The sequence below is a fragment of the Erpetoichthys calabaricus genome, chromosome 4, assembly GCF_900747795.2.
Source record: "Erpetoichthys calabaricus chromosome 4, fErpCal1.3, whole genome shotgun sequence".
Lineage (NCBI taxonomy): Eukaryota > Metazoa > Chordata > Cladistia > Polypteriformes > Polypteridae > Erpetoichthys > Erpetoichthys calabaricus.
In genome coordinates this window covers 234,976,334-234,995,349 of record NC_041397.2, presented here as the reverse complement: position 1 = coordinate 234,995,349, position 19,016 = coordinate 234,976,334, and the positions used below count along the sequence as shown (strand labels likewise).

The following is a 19,016-nucleotide window of genomic DNA, read 5'->3' as shown; positions in this document are numbered from 1 at the left end:
ATAAATAATTAAAAATATTGAGAGAAATTTAGTACTAGGAGGAAATTCACGTACATCATCTTGAGGCACTTTTTTAAGTACAGACATATAAGTACAATCATTTATACAGTATGTATGTTTGCAAGAGGAGCCCAGAAAAAAATAATTGAATAATTAATCAGGGTGACACAGTGGCTTATTTTTTATGTAATTTTTTTTTATATTCTTTGAAGAAGACAAAATTCCATATAATCATGTCAAACTTAACAAACCATAGTTCAACCCCCACCTGAGAGAAAGAGAGACTACAACCTGAGCAAATCTTTAAAAAAAGACAATGTCCTTTTCCCTGATATAAATACTTATTCTAAAATTTGATTAATTACATTTTTCTGTATTTTAAAAATGTTTTGAACAGATCCTCTAAGTGAGAATTAATTTATTTCCAATTTCAAATATCATAAAACATTAGTTACCAACTGACTTATAATAGGTGCACTGGGATTCTTCCAGTTGAGTCAGATAGGTTTACATGTTAGTAGTGTGGTACACTTTAAGCCCATCTAGGAGTACACCAAACACAGCTGTTAATGGGTTAGGAGTGATTGTGACACCAAGGCTGACTGAAAAGCATTTAAAGATTTTGCTCCAGAATGATGTTAATTTGGGGCACGCCCAAAACATGTGAACCAGTAAAGTTGGAGCTTGATTGCAACTTTCACATGGTGAATCTTGCCCTGGAAGCATTTTGGACAATTTTAAATTAGATAAATGTGCTCAATAAAAGATTTTGCTTGAAAATGCTTTGCACATATGGAGCTGGTGTGTATTCTATGCATGGCTTCCTTCCACTCCTTTTCAGAGATGTTAAGTGAAAGATCCTTTCCTCATTGCACCCTAGGATATTTCAAAGGAAGAGACTTTAAAATATTTTTATATATTTTTGAGATGCCGTCTAAGTCTTCAAGACTGATCAGTATTGCCTCTGGAATAGAAATGGTTGGGAGGTGAGGAAAATTGGACAGTTTCCTTTTAGTGAAATTTGATTTGGAAGTGGAAAGATTGTGTTGATGGGAAGTTAAATTTGAAGCATAATTGTTCATAAAATGCAGAGATTGTATCTATATACAAATCTCTTTGTGTTTTAATCCCAGACATTTTCCAGACATTAAATACTGTGTAGGTTTGAGAGGGTTCTCTGTCTTAACGTGCTTCCTACATTGGTTCCATATTCTGAGTCAGAGATAGACAATTAGATTAGCAGTTTATTGATTATAATTTGTATTTATTGGGGCACAAAGCTGGGAATATAAAGAAGTATAGCAACATTTTATTTTATTTGCAGACCAGGCTTGTGTATATTCATCAATTTGTGTCGATGTCAAAGTCTTTATTTCTTTATATATATAATACACTACCGTGGCTGTTCGTTTATCTGTCCAGGATTTTAAGTCACCTGTAGCTGGCAAAACGTTTGACCTATTGAACTGAAGTTTGGTACACATATACTACGTGATGTCTACTATCCGCTTTCCGGGTGATAATTCATCTCCAAGGTTATTCCTCTTTTTATTTTATTGTGGATTACTGCAGCAATACGGCGTGGCATGGAGTCGATCAGTCTGTGGCACTGCTCAGGTGTTATGAGAGCCCATGTTGCTCTGATAGTGGCCTTCAGCTCTTTTGAATTGTTGGGTCTGGCGTATTGTATCTTCCTCTTCACAATACCCCATAGATTTTTTATGGGGTTACGGTCAGGCGAGTTTGCTGGCCAATCAAGAACAGGGATACCATGGTCCTTAAACCAGGTACTGGTAGCTTTGGCACTGTGCGCAGGTGCCAGGTCCTGTTGGAAAATGAAATCTGCATCTCCATAAAGTTCGTCAGCAGCAGGAAGCATGAAATGCTCTAAAACTTCCTGGTAGACGGCTGCGTTGACCTTGGATCTCAGAAAACACAATGGACCAACACCAGCATATGACATGGCACCCCAAACCATCACTGACTGTGGAAACTTTACACTGGACCTCACGCAACGTGGATTCTGTACCTCTCCTCTCTTCCTCCAGACTCTGGGACCTTGATTTCCAAAGGAAATGCAAAATTTACTTTCATCAGAGAACATAACTTTGGACCACTCAGCAGCAGTCCAAAGGCGAGACGCTTCTGACGCTGTCTCTTGTTCAAGAGTGGCTTGACACAAGGAATGCGACAGCTGAACCCATGTCTTGCATACGTCTGTGCGTGGTGGTTCTTGAAGCACTGACTCCAGCTGCAGTCCACTCTTTATGAATCTCCCCCACATTTTTGAATGGGTTTTGTTTCACAATCCTCTCCAGGGTGCGGTTATCCCTATAGTTTGTACACTTTTTTCTACCACATCTTGTCCTTCCCTTCGCCTCTCCATTAATGTGCTTGGACACGGAGCTCTGTGAACAGCCAGCCTCTTTAGCAATGACCATTTATGTCTTACTCTCCTTGTGCAAGGTGTCAATGATTGTCTTTTGGACAACTGTCAAGTCAGCAGTCTTCCCCATGATTGTGTAGCCTACAGAACTAGACTGAGAGACCATAGAAAGGCTTTTGCAGGTGTTTTGAGTTAATTAGCTGATTAGAGTGTGGCACCAGGTGTCTTCAATATTGAACCTTTTCACAATATTCTAATTTTCCGAGATACTGAATTTGGGACTTTCATTAGGTGTCAGTCATAATCATCAACATTAAAAGAAATAAACATTTGCAATACATCAGTCTGTGTGTAATGAATGAATGTAATATACAAATTTCACTTTTTGAATGGAATTACTGAAATAAATCAACTTTGTCATGATATTCTAATTTTATGACCAGCACCTGTATATTATTATGGAGTCCTACACTCCAAGTTTGGACAGGCACTCGAGGGGATAAAAAAACTTCGGGAGATGTTATAAATGGGCACTTTGATGTTCTCATTCCCTACACTTTCATGCCTGATGTACACATGGAGCGCACACAAACTGAGGATAAAAGTCGGTCGCCTTAAAAGGCGGGTGAGCCTAGTCGGTATAATAAATGGACGGATATCCAAAAATGAATGAACGGTATGGATTAACACCATTCTGCTGTTCCTAACGCTGCAAGCACAGGCTCTGACTCTAAAAATCAGGTTCAGAAAATGAATGAATGTTTAACTGACTAAGCACCAAATTTGAACAAATGAGGGGTTGTGCCTGTTTGCTGTTTCTTTTGCAAACACATTCAGAGTAAAAGTATTATTTTTTCACAAAATTGTGTTTAATATACTTTATGTATAACGAGCATTTGCGCTTATGTGTTGTTTGTAATTTCAAAGTTTCCATAGTAAAGGTAAGAATGTTACCTATACTGTACATTCTTTGCCGCTTTATTCGCAAAAGTTAGCGCCATCTCGGATAGAATCGAGGAAATGACGTAAAAGCTTTAAGAACAGGAAGTGACGCGGAGAGAAACTGCCGTTTAAACCTAAGAGGGTTGTTCAGCCCTTGAACTGTTTAATTCCATAGTGATGAGACGCGAGACTTTGTTTTTTTCTCCCAGAACACAGGTTTGGGGTTTAAATGTCGTGTAATGAGAAGTTGACTGCATCGAAGTGAATTCGGGGTATTAAAAGCAGGTGAGCAGCAATAGTTTTTTCACGTTTTAAAGTGTGAGACTCAAGTGCGGTGCTTTTAAACGGGATGCAGGGAATGAATGGTCATTTTACTGGTGCAATTCATTATGTAGATGTTCCTTTTAGTCTTTATAAGTGGGCTGTTTAGAATCCTGGATTTTGTTTTGCCGTCTTGATTTCATGCTTCACATTCGCTTCTAATTAGCATTTCGAGTTTGTTTCTCCAGCCTAACTAGAGTTTTTTTCTCTCCTCCCAGCAATCTGACCATGCCCCTTTGTGTAACTTATTCTTTAATATTCGTACCCAATCGTAATTGTTTTTCCTTTTTGAAACTTTCTCTTTGACGTCTATTAAGCACTTTGAGCTACATTGTCTGCATGAAAATGTGCTATATAAATAAATGTTCGGAATCTTGCATATTTGTTCTTACTGCATACTCGTAAAAGTCGAAACTGTAATGCACTATCCGGGAGCAAGAGCGAGAAGACGCATTTCCACAGAGCACAATAAAAAGTATCATCTGTATGAAATATATTCCACAGATATGCATTTCAAATAATACATTTCAAACCATAATAGTTTTTGGTATATCATTTTGCTGTATTCTATTTCTGAACTATTTTAAATGGTACTTGAATAAATATTGAAGTGGGTGACTTGTAACATTAGTTCGCTCTACCTGGTTGTTGTCTGCGTTCGCCTATCTGGGATGTTTAGGTTAGGTATTTCAGAAGTTCCTAACTGGCCTTGACTAATGGTTGGTGTTTGAACCCGTGATGTACTGGTGCACTGTCATGGCCTGCCGTGCTAGGCGTTATTCCTGTGTGCGTGAATTTTATAATGCAAATTTAAGAATGTTATGTAATATTGAAGTGATAAAGAACATTCATATCTTTAAAGTACCCCCAGATCACCTCAAAAATATTTTATAAAATTGTCACCCAGTTACACTTTTTTTTGCTTTTAAGATAAGACCAAACTCACATTCACATCCTCCTTTATCCTGTATTTAGTGAACAATTTGAGTGGAATTGTGTTTATTTTGAATAATGGAAGTTACTCCATATGCAGTGATATGGACAATTATAGGACTCTGGTGGAATAATTGTAGTCTAAATTTAATAAAATCGGCCTGTTAAAAATTTAACTGACCAATAATGTAGTTTCTTTTAGTTTTAAGCTTTTTGTGTGTGTGTGGTTTACAGTAACAGGATGCTGATCGCTAGACACATACATCTCTCATATTCTGTGCCTGGAGATTTCTCCAGTTTCGTCTTTCTTGGTCTCCTGCTGCACTTTGCCTGGTACACCTACTACAGAAGGCTTCTGGGTTTTCCTCAACAAATACTTAAATCATTTCACCTGTCATCACCCAGTCATGTGGAGCAGTGGCTGTACTTGGAGAGCAAGGTTGTTTGCCATGCACATGAAGCCAATTTTGGGTGCCTTTACTCCCAGCAAAACCTTATGCCAGTTGTTAAAAGCTAAAGATCTAGTGTGTATTTTCAAATGTACTTGGATTATTTCAATAATGTTACAGATGAAAATAAAAAAAAGTAATAGATAAAAATCTGATTCCCTCCACATGTTCAAGAAGAGTTTGAACATTTTTTTTTTTTTTAATTTCTGTCGTAAGTGATAGCTGTTAGGTTTTGTAAATCTGGGAATTGTTACTATCGTGTATTTAGTTTTGAGCTCTTGTGTTAATCACTGTTGTACCCTTGTCCCGTAACGGATGTTCCCAAACCGTCCCCAGATTAATGTTGCTTGATTACGTTGACCTCTTTTTCTTTTCCTTTTTGCATTGGATAAATGCGTCTGCTAAGGAATTATTTTTATGTGTTTTTTTTTGTTTTTTTTTACCACATGTAAATTTGCACATTTTTGTTTACATTATTATATGGTAATAAAAGAAAAACCTTTTCTGGTGGATGTGTCTGAGTGGCATATCTGAAATTGTCTTACGTGGTTATTCATACAGTCCTGTGATGGGCTTCGACTGCATTTTATGCACAGATCATGTTAACAAAGCTAAAAGTGAGAAAGTAAGTGCTTATCTTACAACCATAGTTGGTGGTTTTGTAATCATTGTGGATTCAAACTTGCTGCAGGAGAAGCAGGCCGTTGGAGTCAGAAGTAGTTATTGGGTTACTGGATTCGGAGTTGGTAAAAATGTACTGACTCTGACTAATTGTAACGTGTTAATCTCCATACTAATTTGATTTTTTTTTTTCTTTTCAGGATTCATTTTTATTTTACATTGAAGACTGATTTCTAGTTTTTGCGAATTTCAAAATATTTCATATTCGTGCACAAATTCACAATGGCAAAAAGTTTTATCACTTTGCAATCACAAAAGATGGGAAATATGTCTGTCATTGCATTGTAGAAAGATGATAGTGAAAAAATGTGTAATGCTAAATTCAGTAGTTTTAATAGTTCTGTAAAGAATGCACATTGAAGAGCATTCTATTTAAAAACATCCTTACTGTTTTATTCCAAAAGTCTTCGAAGCTGCACCTAGAAGTGATAATGTCCTGTATCATCAATAGTTGCATGCAAAAGTATTCAATCCTCTTAAAAGTCATAACTTTGTGCATGACAAAACATACAAGTACATAAAATGGTTAATTTTGACTTTGGAAATGTATTGTTACAGCATAAGAGTTCATATTAAAAGTACTGAATTCGTAACTGTGTACAAATCTTTTGTCATGCAGAAAGTTGACTTTCAAAGGGAATGAACACTTTTGCTCACCATAATACTGTGTGGAGTCGAATATTTTGTGTACCAACTCTACACCTTGAGAGGAGAAGCACAGGAACGCCGTTATTGCACATAGTGATATGCTCTTTAGCTGTTGCTTGCTTAAATAACTAGAAAATGCAGAATGGCTGGGGTGGTGTGTTTGTGGTGTAGGTTAAGGTACAGCAAGTCCTATAGAATATGCAGATGTATAAGACCCCATTTTTTATAATAAAGCACATTTTCATATTAATCTGTTGCTATTGCTTGATCACATTTTACCAATGCAGGGTTCTCTGACTGATTTTTCAAATGTTGCCTATTGCACATCCAAAATATTTCTTAACTTTTGTTTTGTAGCTTGCCAATTTACTTTTCTGTTTGCTGTAGTTAGGGTTGTTTTTGTGAATCTTTACATTTCACAATTGCTAAATTGCATGTAATAAAACTGTATTCAAATAATCATGTTGTGTTTAAGACTTGTGTTGCTAAGCTCATCAGCAGGGCAATGCAAGTACGGTTTAAAAAAAATGCACATTACTGGTTTTATCTAAATATTTAAACATCATGTAATTTTCAAAATGTGAACATGTTACTTTCAATGCTGACTGATGCTATATGCCATTCTGCTCATCTTTACTTAGAAAATGAAACGGAAAATTGCTAAAATGAAACGACTGCGACTGAGTCCTAATGAAGAAGCACAGCTTCTAAAAGAAGAATTTGACAGGAGGAGAAAACTAAGATTACAACAGGTAACATAACCAATTCTTCTTTCAGCTACTCTCGTTAGGGGTTGCCACAGCGGATCATCTCTTTCCATATCTTTCTGTCCTCTGGATCTTGCTCTATTACACCCATCACCTGTATGTCCTCTCTCACCACATTCACAAACCTTCTCTTAGGTCTTCCTCTTTTCCACTTGCCTGCCAGTTCTATCCTTTGCATCCTTTTTCCAATATGCCCAGCATCTCTCCTCTGCACATGTCCAAACCAACGCAATCTTGCCTCACTGATTGTGTCCAAGGTGTCCAACCTGAGCTGACCTTCTAATGTACTCTTTCCTAATCCTATCCATCCTTGTCACACCTAATGCAAATCTTAGCATCTTTAACTCTGTCTCCTGATTTTTGGTCGGTGCCTCCGTCTCCAACCCATGTAACATAGCTGGTCTCACTCCCGTCCTGTAGACCTCCCCTTGGTCTCTTGTTGATACCCATCTGTCACAAATTACTCCTTAAGCTCTTCTTCACCTGTTCCACCCTGTCTGCACTCTTTTTCACCTCTCTTCAACAATCCCCATTACTCTGTACTTTTGATTCCAAGTATTTAAACTCCTTCACCTTCGCCAGCTCTACTCTGTACATCCTCACCAGTCCACTGACCTCCATTTACACACATGTATTCTGTCTTGTTCCTACTGACTTCCTCTCCTCTCTAGAGCATATCTCCACCATCTCTGAGGTCTTTTCAACCTGCTGCTTACTCTCTATAGAAACCAATGTCATCAACAAACATAATAGTCCACGGGGATTCCTCTCTAATCTTGTCTGTCAACCTGTCCATCACCAAATTAAGGGCTCAGAGCCGATCCCTGATGTAATCCCACCTCCACGCTGAATGCATCTGTCATTCCCACCGCAGACCTCACCACAGCCACACTTCCCTTGTACATATCCTGTACAACTCTTACATACTTCTCTGCTACTTGCGACTTCCTCATACTACAACTCCTTTAGATGCAACCTGTCATATGCTTTCTCCAGGTCCACAAAAATGCAATGCAACTCCTTATGGCCTTCTCTATACTTCTCCATCAACACCCTCAGAGCAAACATTGCATCTGTGGTGCTCTTTCCTGGCGTGAAACCATACCGCTGCTCACTAATCATCACCTCCCTTCCTAACCTAGCTTCCACTACTCTTCATGCTGTGGCTCAACTATTTTATCCTCGAGTAGTTACTACAGCTCTGCACATCCCCCTTATTCTTAAAAATCTGTACCAGTACACTTCTTCTCAACTCCTCATTCATCCTCTTACTTTCCAAAATTTCATTAAACAATTTGGTTTAAAAACTCCACTGCCATCTCTTCTAAACACCTCCATGCTTCCACAGGTATGTCATCTGGACCAACGGCCTTTCCATTCTTCATCCTCTTCATAGCAGTCCTTCCTTCCTCCTTGCTAATCCATTGCACTACCTGATTCACTATTGCCACATCTTCCAACCTTCTGTTTGACTATCCCACTTTTTCTTCGCCAACTTCTTCCTCTGTATAATCTCCTGTAATTCCCAATTCCACCAGGTTTCCTTTTCCTCCTTCCTCTATCCAGAGGTCATGCCAAGCACCCTTCTTGCTGTCACCCTTACTACTTTTACTGTAGTTGCCCAGCTATTTGGCAACTCTTCACTGCTACCCAGTGCCTGTCTTACCTCCTTCCTGAACTCAGCCTTGTAGTCTTAACCTTTTTCATCTCCAACCATTTGATCCTTAGTTCTGTCCTCACTCTCCTCCTCTTCTTGATCTAAAACCTCATCCTACAGACCACCATCCTATGCTGCCTAACTGCGTTTTCCCCTGCCACCTCTTTGCAGTCATCACTCTACTTAGCATCGACTCTCCAGAATAGGATGTAATCTACCTGTATGCATCTTCCTCCACTTTTGTATGTCACCCTATGTTACTCCTTCTTAACTCTTTTAGGGCTAATTTTTTTTTTGTTTCTTTTCTCCCAGGGCTGAATATTTTTCCAAAAACTAACATTTTTTAAAAAAGAACACAAAGCAATTGTTTAACATATCAAATCAACAAAAAATATTTACTTTTGACAAATGTTACTGTCTTGCATGTTGTATGAGCCTGCATACTCTATGATTTCACATACATATCACATACATTTTACACAGCAAAGTCTGATCTCGCTCAAAGCAGCCAATTTCAGTCATTGCCACATTGCACTCCTTACAATACGTGTTGCTTTGGTGCCTATTTTTCAATTGTCTGTTGCTGCACTTTCTAACATATATTGTTAGTGTGTACTGTAGAAAGACAAGTCACCCATTTGCCATCATGCCATGCCACTGCCACCAAGTTTTCTGCCAGCATGAAAACCGTATTGTCACCTCTTTTCATCTTCTGAAACTTTATGAACTTTATGTATGGCATTATAGCCTGGCTCACCCCATGGGATTTGCTTCTGTTTATTACAGAAGTGAATAAAACTTTGCAGCAGCACGTACCTAAGCTACCAGGGGACAAAACACGTTTGGACCAATGCTCCCTGAAGTTATATCACCAATTCTGTCTCATCTCTATTTGTAATGCCACAGCGCGCTTCATCTCGTCTTTCGTTGTGGGTTTCCACTTTGAAAAACGAGAATGCGATGCAAACGCAGCCCGCGATTCAAAAAAAATCTCTGCCTACCTGTTTGTCTCGTCTGACAGTAGCTGAAAAGCAGCATCAGGAGAGAGCAGCCTGAAGTACAGCAGCTGGTGATCTGTCGTGTCCAACAGCAAGCCATGCCGTCTTGTAAACTCCGGTAGCCAGATTGGCTCTCAACGGATCAATGTCTGTGTATTTATCCCATGCGAACATTGCCGTAGATGCATCGGCTGCGTGAAGGCACGCAACTGGCAGCAGATCCGCTGGCGCGGCATCGGCTGGTGTCTGATCAGCTGATGCCTGCTTCTAACTCTCTTGCTCGATCTCCTGATCACTGCCAATAAAGTCCGATTCTGAAAAATCAAGAGTCCAACTCCGCGATAATGCGCATGATGCGAGTGGTTTTTTTTCTGCACTTGCTTCGCTGCCTTTTCACATGTCGGTGCCATCTTGCCTGTTTACATTTCGCAACTCACGCACACGCAATGTTTATTTGCCGAGTCAACGAGTCTAGCATTCCTCCAAGCACAGAGGGAATGCCTGTGACGTGACAGTAAGATTTGTCGCCATTAACAGCTGATTAAAAGTCGACATCCGCCTTCAACCCCTCCTGTCGACAAAAGTCGACATCCGCCCTAAAAGAGTTAAAATAGTATTCGCCACAGTCATGTCCATACTTTTTTGCAAAATCCACTATCTTCTGACCTTATTCATTCCTCTCCTTGACACCATGCCTACCCATCACCTCCTCATCTCCTCTGTCCCCTTCACCAACATGTCCATTGAAATTCGCTCCAATTACTACTTTGTCTATTGGATACACTGTCCCATCTCTTCATCCAACTCACTCCAGAAATCTTTCTCATCCATTGCACACCCAACTTGTGGGGCATATGCACTAACAAAATTCATCACACCTTCAGTTTCCAGCTCATAATCATCACTCTGTCTGACACTCTTTTCACCACCAAAACACAATTTGAATCCACCTGGCCTTACTCTCTTTCCATTTAGTCACTCGCACATACAGTATATCAACCTTCCTTCTCTCTGTCACATCAGCTAAATCTCTCCCCTCTACCAACATTCAAAGTTCCTACCCTCAGTTCCACTCCCTTTACCTTTCTACTGTTCTGCCTCCAGAAACGTCTCTTCCCCCTTTTCTTCACCTTCTTTGGCCAACAGCAGTCTAATTTCCGCCAGCACCCTGGTGGCTAACAGTACTGGTTGCGGCCATTGTTGACCTGGGCCTCAACCGATCCGGTATGGAAATTTGTATTGTTGTCTGCATATTGATCTGGAAAAATTTTACACCGGATGCCCTTCCTAATGTAACCCTCCCCATTTATCCAGGCTTGGGACTGGCATGTAGAAACACACTGGTTTATGCATCCCCTGTGGCTGGGTTAGGTAAGATGATCAATTGTGTGTGAAAAATTAAGCAAGGTCAGCTGTGTAGTGCCCATTTCATTTTATTGTTTAATTTAGAATTTTCCTATTTTGAAGTTTTTAATTCATCATTGATTTTAAAAAAAAAAAAAAAAAAAGCTTAATTAGGTTTTTTAGACTGTTCCTTATACTTATTTTGTACTTTTTTTTGTAATATTTCGTGTCTTGTGGTTCAGTCACTGTCTGTTCCCTATTCACATGAGTTTCCCCTTAGTATTGAGTGTTTGTTTTTTTTTGTTCTCTCCAGGTTTAGTTCCTGACATTTAATAATGCAGTGTTTATTCTTCGCTTTATGTAATGTAATGATTTTCATATCACTTGTGTAAATAGTAGAAAGATCACATTGCTGCTGTCTTTATAATCTAGGTTAGAGAACAAGAGCGATATATTTCATACAAACTCCGAAAGGAAGTCCAGCAACGTCGCAGTGATGAGCATAATAATTTGGCAGAACAACTTAAAGTTGAATGGCAAAAAGAACAGGCTGATAAGACAAAAACACTGGAAGCGGTTTACCATAACAGTATGAAATCTATTGGAGAAGGACATCGGAATGCAAAGGAAAATGTGAGTGAATTGTTAAAGGTTACATATGTGTAAAGCACTTGTTTGCCAATATTGTATTGTTTTTGGATAGCTGCTGTTAAACCTGGCTGAAGGAGCAGTGCTGGGTCATATGGCAAAAAACTTAAAATACTTCTGCACATTTCAAATATTACATATTTGATCACAGAAATCAGTTTCAACTATTTTTAGTTGGGGATAATGAAAACCAAGAATGAGGAAGTTGTCCACTGTTTACTAATCTTGTAATTTTTTACATTTATCAAATTAAATTTATCAAGAAAGGAAGGAAACTCGTCTTTTTTTGTTATAACCTATAAGGAAAGATCAGTCAACATAACATCTTAATTTGTAGATGGATCATTCTTTATTTGCTTAAGATTAAAATGATCTAGAAACCCTCCCTACAAAAACCTGAGTTCTAACGTTCAGCTAATAACATTTTGAAAATGATTGATCACAGTAAATTTTAGTTGGTTATAACGATAATCTTCATTTATCTTTTGTGCCTTCTTCTCAAAGCGGTTTTGTTCAATCTTGTCTCCAGAAGTTTTTTTTTTTTGTTTTTTTTTTTTTCCCCTATGGGCTTTCCGTTTTATAATAAGTCAATATTGTTTGTTTCCTGACCTAGTATTTCAGCTTTTGAAAATGTTTTATCTGCAGGGTAACATAGCAACATAGCTTCATGTTCTAATGAGTATATATTTTTAAGAATTGCCCGCCAGTTTTTGTTTGATAGGAATATATTTTCTGCTCTTCAGCAATCAGTCTTTTTAAAAATGTGATTTCATTAAAAAAAAAGTGAACATCTGAATATAATAGTTAAATTCTAATGCAAGTTATTTACTCATGTTGGTATTAAAATATAAAACAAAAAATACAGTAAATATTAGGTTTACCTAATTCACACAATTATGTGAATGATAAATGCAACACTGCGTGCATCAAACAAGAGACATTTAGTAATTTATGACGGAGAGCTGAAGATCTTATTTAGGTGAGCTGTACATCTCTTGCAGAAAAATCAGTGTACCATCAAATTTGTGTGCTGTGTTGATCACTTTTTTTGTTTTGTTTTTTTTTTTTTAAACAAGCCTTTATTGCTCATATCTATGTCTATCATACTTTATTTTTTGTTTCTTGTGGTGTTTTCTGTATTCTGAAAAATACACCAGTTAGCTCCTTCCATCTACTAAAACTATATCCCCTGACTAGCACAAACAGGTACTAAGTTATTACATGTTTTATCAAGATAGTCCACCCTTTGAAGTACAGCAGAAAAGCTGTTAAGCTTTTGCAGATGTCCAAAGAAGGCAATGGCGGTGCTTGAGCTTCACAATCCATCTGCTACCACTACATTTAGAGTATAAGCAGAACATGGCACAAAGAAAGCTCTGGGAACTTTTGTTTTGCAGCAGCCTGGCCTGTACACCTTCGTTGTTGCCCTTCATTTTGGTACTATTTTTGGTACATTTTTGTTGTGAGAACTCTCTTCAGTCATCGGAGGGAATATTTAGTTCCACAAGTCTGTCCAGGTCTCTTTTGCTGGAAGGATTCCTGTAAAGTAATCTTTAATCCTGGGTACTTCCTCCAGTGTTAATTGTTATAATTGCGTTTGCTCCGCATGACTAACACCAGGTGTGCAATCCAAAATAATGGAGTAATATCTGGAATGCTTGATGTCGCTCATTATATGCTCAGTTACCTTCTCATTTATGAAAGCAGTGCACTCATGTTGAGTTGTTTTGCTAAGGCAGATTGTGTAGGTGCTGGTGAGACTCTGAATGCGGCCGGCGCACTCCTTCCCTGGGGATGCTAAGGGCCTTGGGTGATTGCTCAAGTCTCCTAAGCCATGTGCCGACTATGACTGCAGGTCTCTGGAGTGACCTGAATATAGAGAAGTCATTTCCCATTATAGGGTATGAAGGCATGATGGACAGCTCTGGCAAATACTTTCCCTGATCCCAGAGAAGGCACTTTCTGCTCCTAATGTAATTACTTGGTGAAGAATACGCTGGAGCTGTGTGTTGGAAACGGGCTTTATCTGCATTCCATGCTTTCTTGTACTGGTTCATTTCTGCTGTTTCTATTTTAAGTGCTGAAATAAATTGGATGTGCTGCCACTTTTAACTTCTGTGATATTTTTTTGCAAACTTTGCATTTTACATTAATTTGTCCAATATCCAATCATTCATGTCCAAACCAGATTCCAAACAACCAGTTTTTGGAACTAGCTCATTTGAAAGAGAAGTGAGGCTTGTCATATTCTTTTTTCCTTAATGTTTTGACCAACTGATCAAACTATACCACTTGGTTTAAAAAAAAAAATAAATAAATAATTGCCCAGCCCTACTGAAGCATTATCAAAGACTTTTCAACCTATTGGGCATATACATTTTTGACTGTAGTCGGAAATACATGTGTGTGAAGGCCTTATATTAAACCCAAATTTCAATTAAACACATTGCTATCTAGACCTAAACAAAACAATCTCCTGCTGCATATGGTCAACAGTAATATGGGCTTATATTTACTTGTTTATTTGGTCTTTACCCCTTTTACAATAATGTGTAGAGAATTTGCAGAGAGCTAATCATTTTATCTGGTTGTGGGTCAATCTCCTTGCCCGGGACCATACAATTTCTGTTGTTTTTAGTGAATCTTGGCCATTATCTGCCTATTTCTGTAATGTTCAATTTCTAGCTCTGTGCCCCTCTTCGCAGGCCTCGAATTTCTGCCATAGGAGTTCCTGCCACATGGCCAAACCGGCATAGCTGGGCCTTATGTTTTGTTTTTTGTTTTTTTAGTTTTATTGATTTTATTGTAATCATTCCATACAAATAGATCAATTTTTACAAAAAAAAAAATAGGATTGAGAACAAATCCACCCCCACCATTGAGAAAGAGAGCATGGCCAACGGACTGAAACTTAAAAATAGTAAAAATAAATAGTTTAATAGGCGGATACAGATAAATGGAGAAGAAAACGAAATAGGGAGAGAATCTACTTCCTCAGTGCTTTAAGAGCTTATTCTAAAATATTATTAATTAGATCCTGTCAGGTTTTGAAGAAGTTCTGCACAGATCCTCCAACTGAGAATTTGATTTTTTTCCCATTTCAAATAATATAAAACATAAGCTACCATGCTACCAAGCATTGCCAGCTGGTGGCCTGATATTTACCCTGGTAGATGCAAAAGCAAATGAACTATTGTAGGATCTAATGCAGTCCGTAAAGTTTTTATTTTCTGGTACATTGTTAGTTAGAAACATCTGTAGATATTCAGGATATTCATCTAAAGGAGGCAGTCTAACCTGACCCCTTTGACAACGTGTAAACTCATCAGTTGTATTGCCAGTTTTTTCTTCAGGGAAGTTAAGTGAATGACAATGACAGCAAATGATATTCATTAATCCTAATGAATGTTCATTAATAGTGGATGCATTACAGAATGCGATGTCAGCTAATTGGCGGAATTGTTTAGCGGCTGTTTGTTGTTCCTTTCTTTGCCGTTTATCTATTGCCTCTGCTGTTTGAGAGGCGCGTTGTAGGCGCCTATGTTCATTAATTGTATTCAGGCGGGCTCGTTTCTGTATGTCCGTTAGTTGAAAAGTTTCGTTTTGGAGCCGGAGCCATGACCGTGACTCCATTAGTTATCCGTTGTCTACCATTAGTGATGTGGATAATTGCACTTACTGTTAATACAGAGCGTTTTCTGTGGTTGTACTGTTAATAATGCATCACTGTAATGTGATTCACATATGCTATATGGTTTGGACGTGTGAGGATGCCGTACATTTAATACGGAGAGTTCATTTATTCTTATTACCCGGACCATGCCTTGTAGTGTGAACGTTTAGTTCAGAAGCGCGTTGTAGGCGCCTGCGCCTTTCGTACTTTCTCGCGCCTTTCGTACTATCTTTGTGGACCTTTGCGGACCCTGTAGTGTCTTCCGTTTGACTCTGGGGTGCAGTGCAGAATCCCCTTTTCTGTGTGGCGTTAGTTGAGCTCTTCCGTTTTTGAGCCGTGACTCCTTCGTTCGCGGTGGATCAGAATTCGCTTGCGGTTTATGAGATGCGCGCTGTAGGTGCCTGCGCACTATGTCTCCTGTGTCCATCGCCGTGTACCTGGGTCTGTGCCTTCCGGTTTACCATTCTCATTTAGTAATATGGATAAGCGTAGTAAACAATAACAATAAACCAAGGGTTTGATGTTAAACAGGCTCCTTTAGAATAGTAAAAAAAAAAAAAAAAAAAAAAAAACTAATTTCTTCCACACAGTGTACGTGTGTAATTGTAATTAAAACATAAAGTGGCCGAGAAGAAAAGAGGATGTATAATTATGGTACCCGAATCATTGCAAGCAAATCAGCCAGCAGGTAATATGTTCTTGCCATACAATGACAGGATGCAACTCACTTTTGTATTTCAAAAAAGTTTCGGAATCAGCTTTCTTAACTCCTTTTCTGCTTCCTCCTTGGAGGAAAAGATGTGATATTTGTCTTGAATATCCACTTACAGCCTCTTGTATCCTGCCAAACTGAATCTGATATCGGCTTTCCGTAACCACTGTTTAATGTTGTAAAAACCTGCACGTTTAAGCAGCTGTTGAGGGTGAGAAATCAGGTAAAATACAAATGTGGTTATTTTCAAATATAATCTCTTGTTTGTGTCTGAGAAGTGCCATTACATTAAACTTAAATTGTAATCTCTCGAAGTGGACAATTAAAGTCCTAGGTTTAGAGGTATTTGATCCACGTATGCGATAAGCTGCTGCTACCTCTGTATCCGATTTAAAGTCCTCTCCAATTATTTTTGAGAATAGTTCAGTTATGAATTTCACTAAGTTTGGACTTTCATGATTCTCAGGTAGACCTTCGATTCTAATATTCCTTCTGCATCCATTTTCCAGAGCCGCACTTGGAGCATTTTGCATTCGGAATTCGCAGCTGTAGCTTTTCCATCAGTGTTCAATGCCAGTTGTTCCGCTGTTTCTAATTTTGTTAAATAAGAAAGGAGGTCAGCCTCCAGTGTATCACCACTTTCCCTGGTTTTGGACTCTCACCAGATTATTTTTTTATACCTTAGTTTCCTCTACTTATCCATAATAGCTAGCATGGTATTATTGGTGGTTTATTTATTTATTTCACCATATGGTAAAATGCAGCACCCAGTTGTAACAATTTGTTGGTTCTAAAATTTAAATGAATGCCTTTCAGGAGCCAGATTGGGCAGCAATTGCTCAAAAAGTGGCTGAGAACAAACAAAAGGCAGAAGAGAGACACCGTGAGGCACTTAAAGAGCTAAAATTTCAGAGAGGGAGGCGTCTGGAAGATGAAACTAGGTAAGCTGGCAAAATGTAAGGTTCTGTACCCACATGATCTATTATCCACTGCTGTTGTTGGCCTTTTTATTTAAAAGCAGATTTAATACCAAAAATGTTTATTGTATAGCACTCAAACAACCCATTTTAATTGTAAATATGCAACGTATTGTTTCATAGCCTTATCAAGTAAGACATTTGTAATAAATGGGTTGATTGGTTGTACTGGATGAAATTCTTCTTGATTCAGTTTTTGCAAAAAACATGATAATAATGGTGGAAAATTAGTAAATACATTTTAAACATAGCACATCCTTTTAAAAAAAATGATAATCTGTGCATACACAAAGAAATGGAAAATAATGTTGAGTTAGTGTTCTTAAAGTACAAGTATAGACTGAATGTGATCTGAGTGTAATAAATGGTGATAAGCAGATCAGCTTTATTGGGTCAGCATTGACTATCTGTGAATCATTGAAATTCAATTTAATTTTAGTGTGCCAAGGAGGAAATTTTGTTTTACATTGAATTTAAAGGAGGCAGTTGTGGTGGATCGGGCACCTGATTAGAAAGTTTCCTGGATGCATCCTCTTTCAAACCCCAGTACCCATGGTGGGGAGAGACTCTGGTTGGTCAGAGAATGCCTCGATATCCCCGCAATTGAGGTGTCAGGGGTGGGAAGGGATATTTGTTTATCTTTACTCAAATAGCTGCTACCAGTACCTTTACCCAGATAAGTGCCAGAAAAAGGATGGATGAATTGATGGCCCTTTTACTTTAGCTTATACTTATTTATAGAATATTTAAAATATTTTGTAATTTACTGACCATTACATTTTGTATTTTTCTAATACTGTTTTTATTCCCAAAATGATTTTAGTAAAGGGACAGAACTGATCATTTCCTTAGTACTACTTTGAGTTTGACAGGAGGGTTTCAAAATATTACAAAATTTTAATTTCTGATAAATGTTCTTGCTTCCGTGTAGATTCAATTGATAACTAGTTAGTTTTGGTTTTGTGAAGGCTAATGATTTTGTGAAATATTTAGCCTTCTGCAAGCAATTATTACCTTGTGTATAGAAAACAATTGGACTAGCTGTCATGAAATTTTGCAGCGAGGGTGGAAATAATACAACTAGTAATATACAGCCATTCAGAAAGCAGACAGGTGATCAAATTATAATTTTATGTAAGCTCTAATGCCATTAAAGTAAAGGCCAGGCTCCTAAATTGCATGAAAAAACATGGTGTGTGTATATATAAGTTATCATAATGTGTACATTGGGTATTGTTGAGTCAAAAAATGATAAATTTCAAGTTTACATTGCTGAAGAAACAGTGTTCAGAAAAACATTTACCAAGTGATCCTTGCCCTTGTTGCATTTTTTTGTCCTGACGTTTTTTTTATTTTTTCCTTTTGAGGCACATTCAAGCACGACAGAAAGCCTTAATGCTAGAAAAGGAACGGGCTTTAAAAATTGCAAGTTTGCCACCTGTATTGCCAGACCCTATTGAAGTAAGTTTCCAATTTTGACTTTCTACTTCTACATAGTGCACTTGTATCCTATATATAGTGAAGGAAAAGATTAAGCTTGACTTGGTTAATTATCCATTTTGCTTTTGGCAATGCTGGTAATGTATTTGGTAAAGCTCCTTCCTTATTTCCTTACCTTTCTCTGTCAGGGGCAGTCTCCGGCCTTTAGACTAATATCAGGGTAACTGAAGTACACTAGTTTAAAGAAACAGAATATTACAATCTATTGATAAATACAAGGATTATCAAAAAATAACTACATTTTATATTGCTTTTGAAAACTGGACACAAGGCAGAAGAGACCGACAAATAAAATGCAGAAAATACCAAGTCTTTAAAGATGAAGTGCAATTGAGTTTTTTGTTTCCACTCTGGGTTTAAGCACTGGCTCCATCTATTTT

General features: G+C 38.0%; 1 protein-coding gene across 4 annotated transcripts in view; it reads left to right on the top strand.

The window, feature by feature from the left end:
• Positions 1-19,016, top strand: part of cep295 (centrosomal protein 295) — a 117,211-nt gene that overhangs the window by 2,175 nt on the left and 96,020 nt on the right. For 3 of the 4 annotated variants that reach the window (XM_051927056.1, XM_051927054.1, XM_028800436.2), the window contains exons 2-5: positions 7,002-7,112; positions 11,559-11,759; positions 16,976-17,100; positions 18,504-18,597. In XM_051927056.1, the coding sequence (XP_051783016.1) occupies positions 7,002-7,112; positions 11,559-11,759; positions 16,976-17,100; positions 18,504-18,597 (531 nt within the window). Of the gene's footprint in view, positions 1-3,451; positions 3,614-7,001; positions 7,113-11,558; positions 11,760-16,975; positions 17,101-18,503; positions 18,598-19,016 lie in introns of those variants that run through there. The other variant, XM_051927055.1, reaches the window with a different exon arrangement.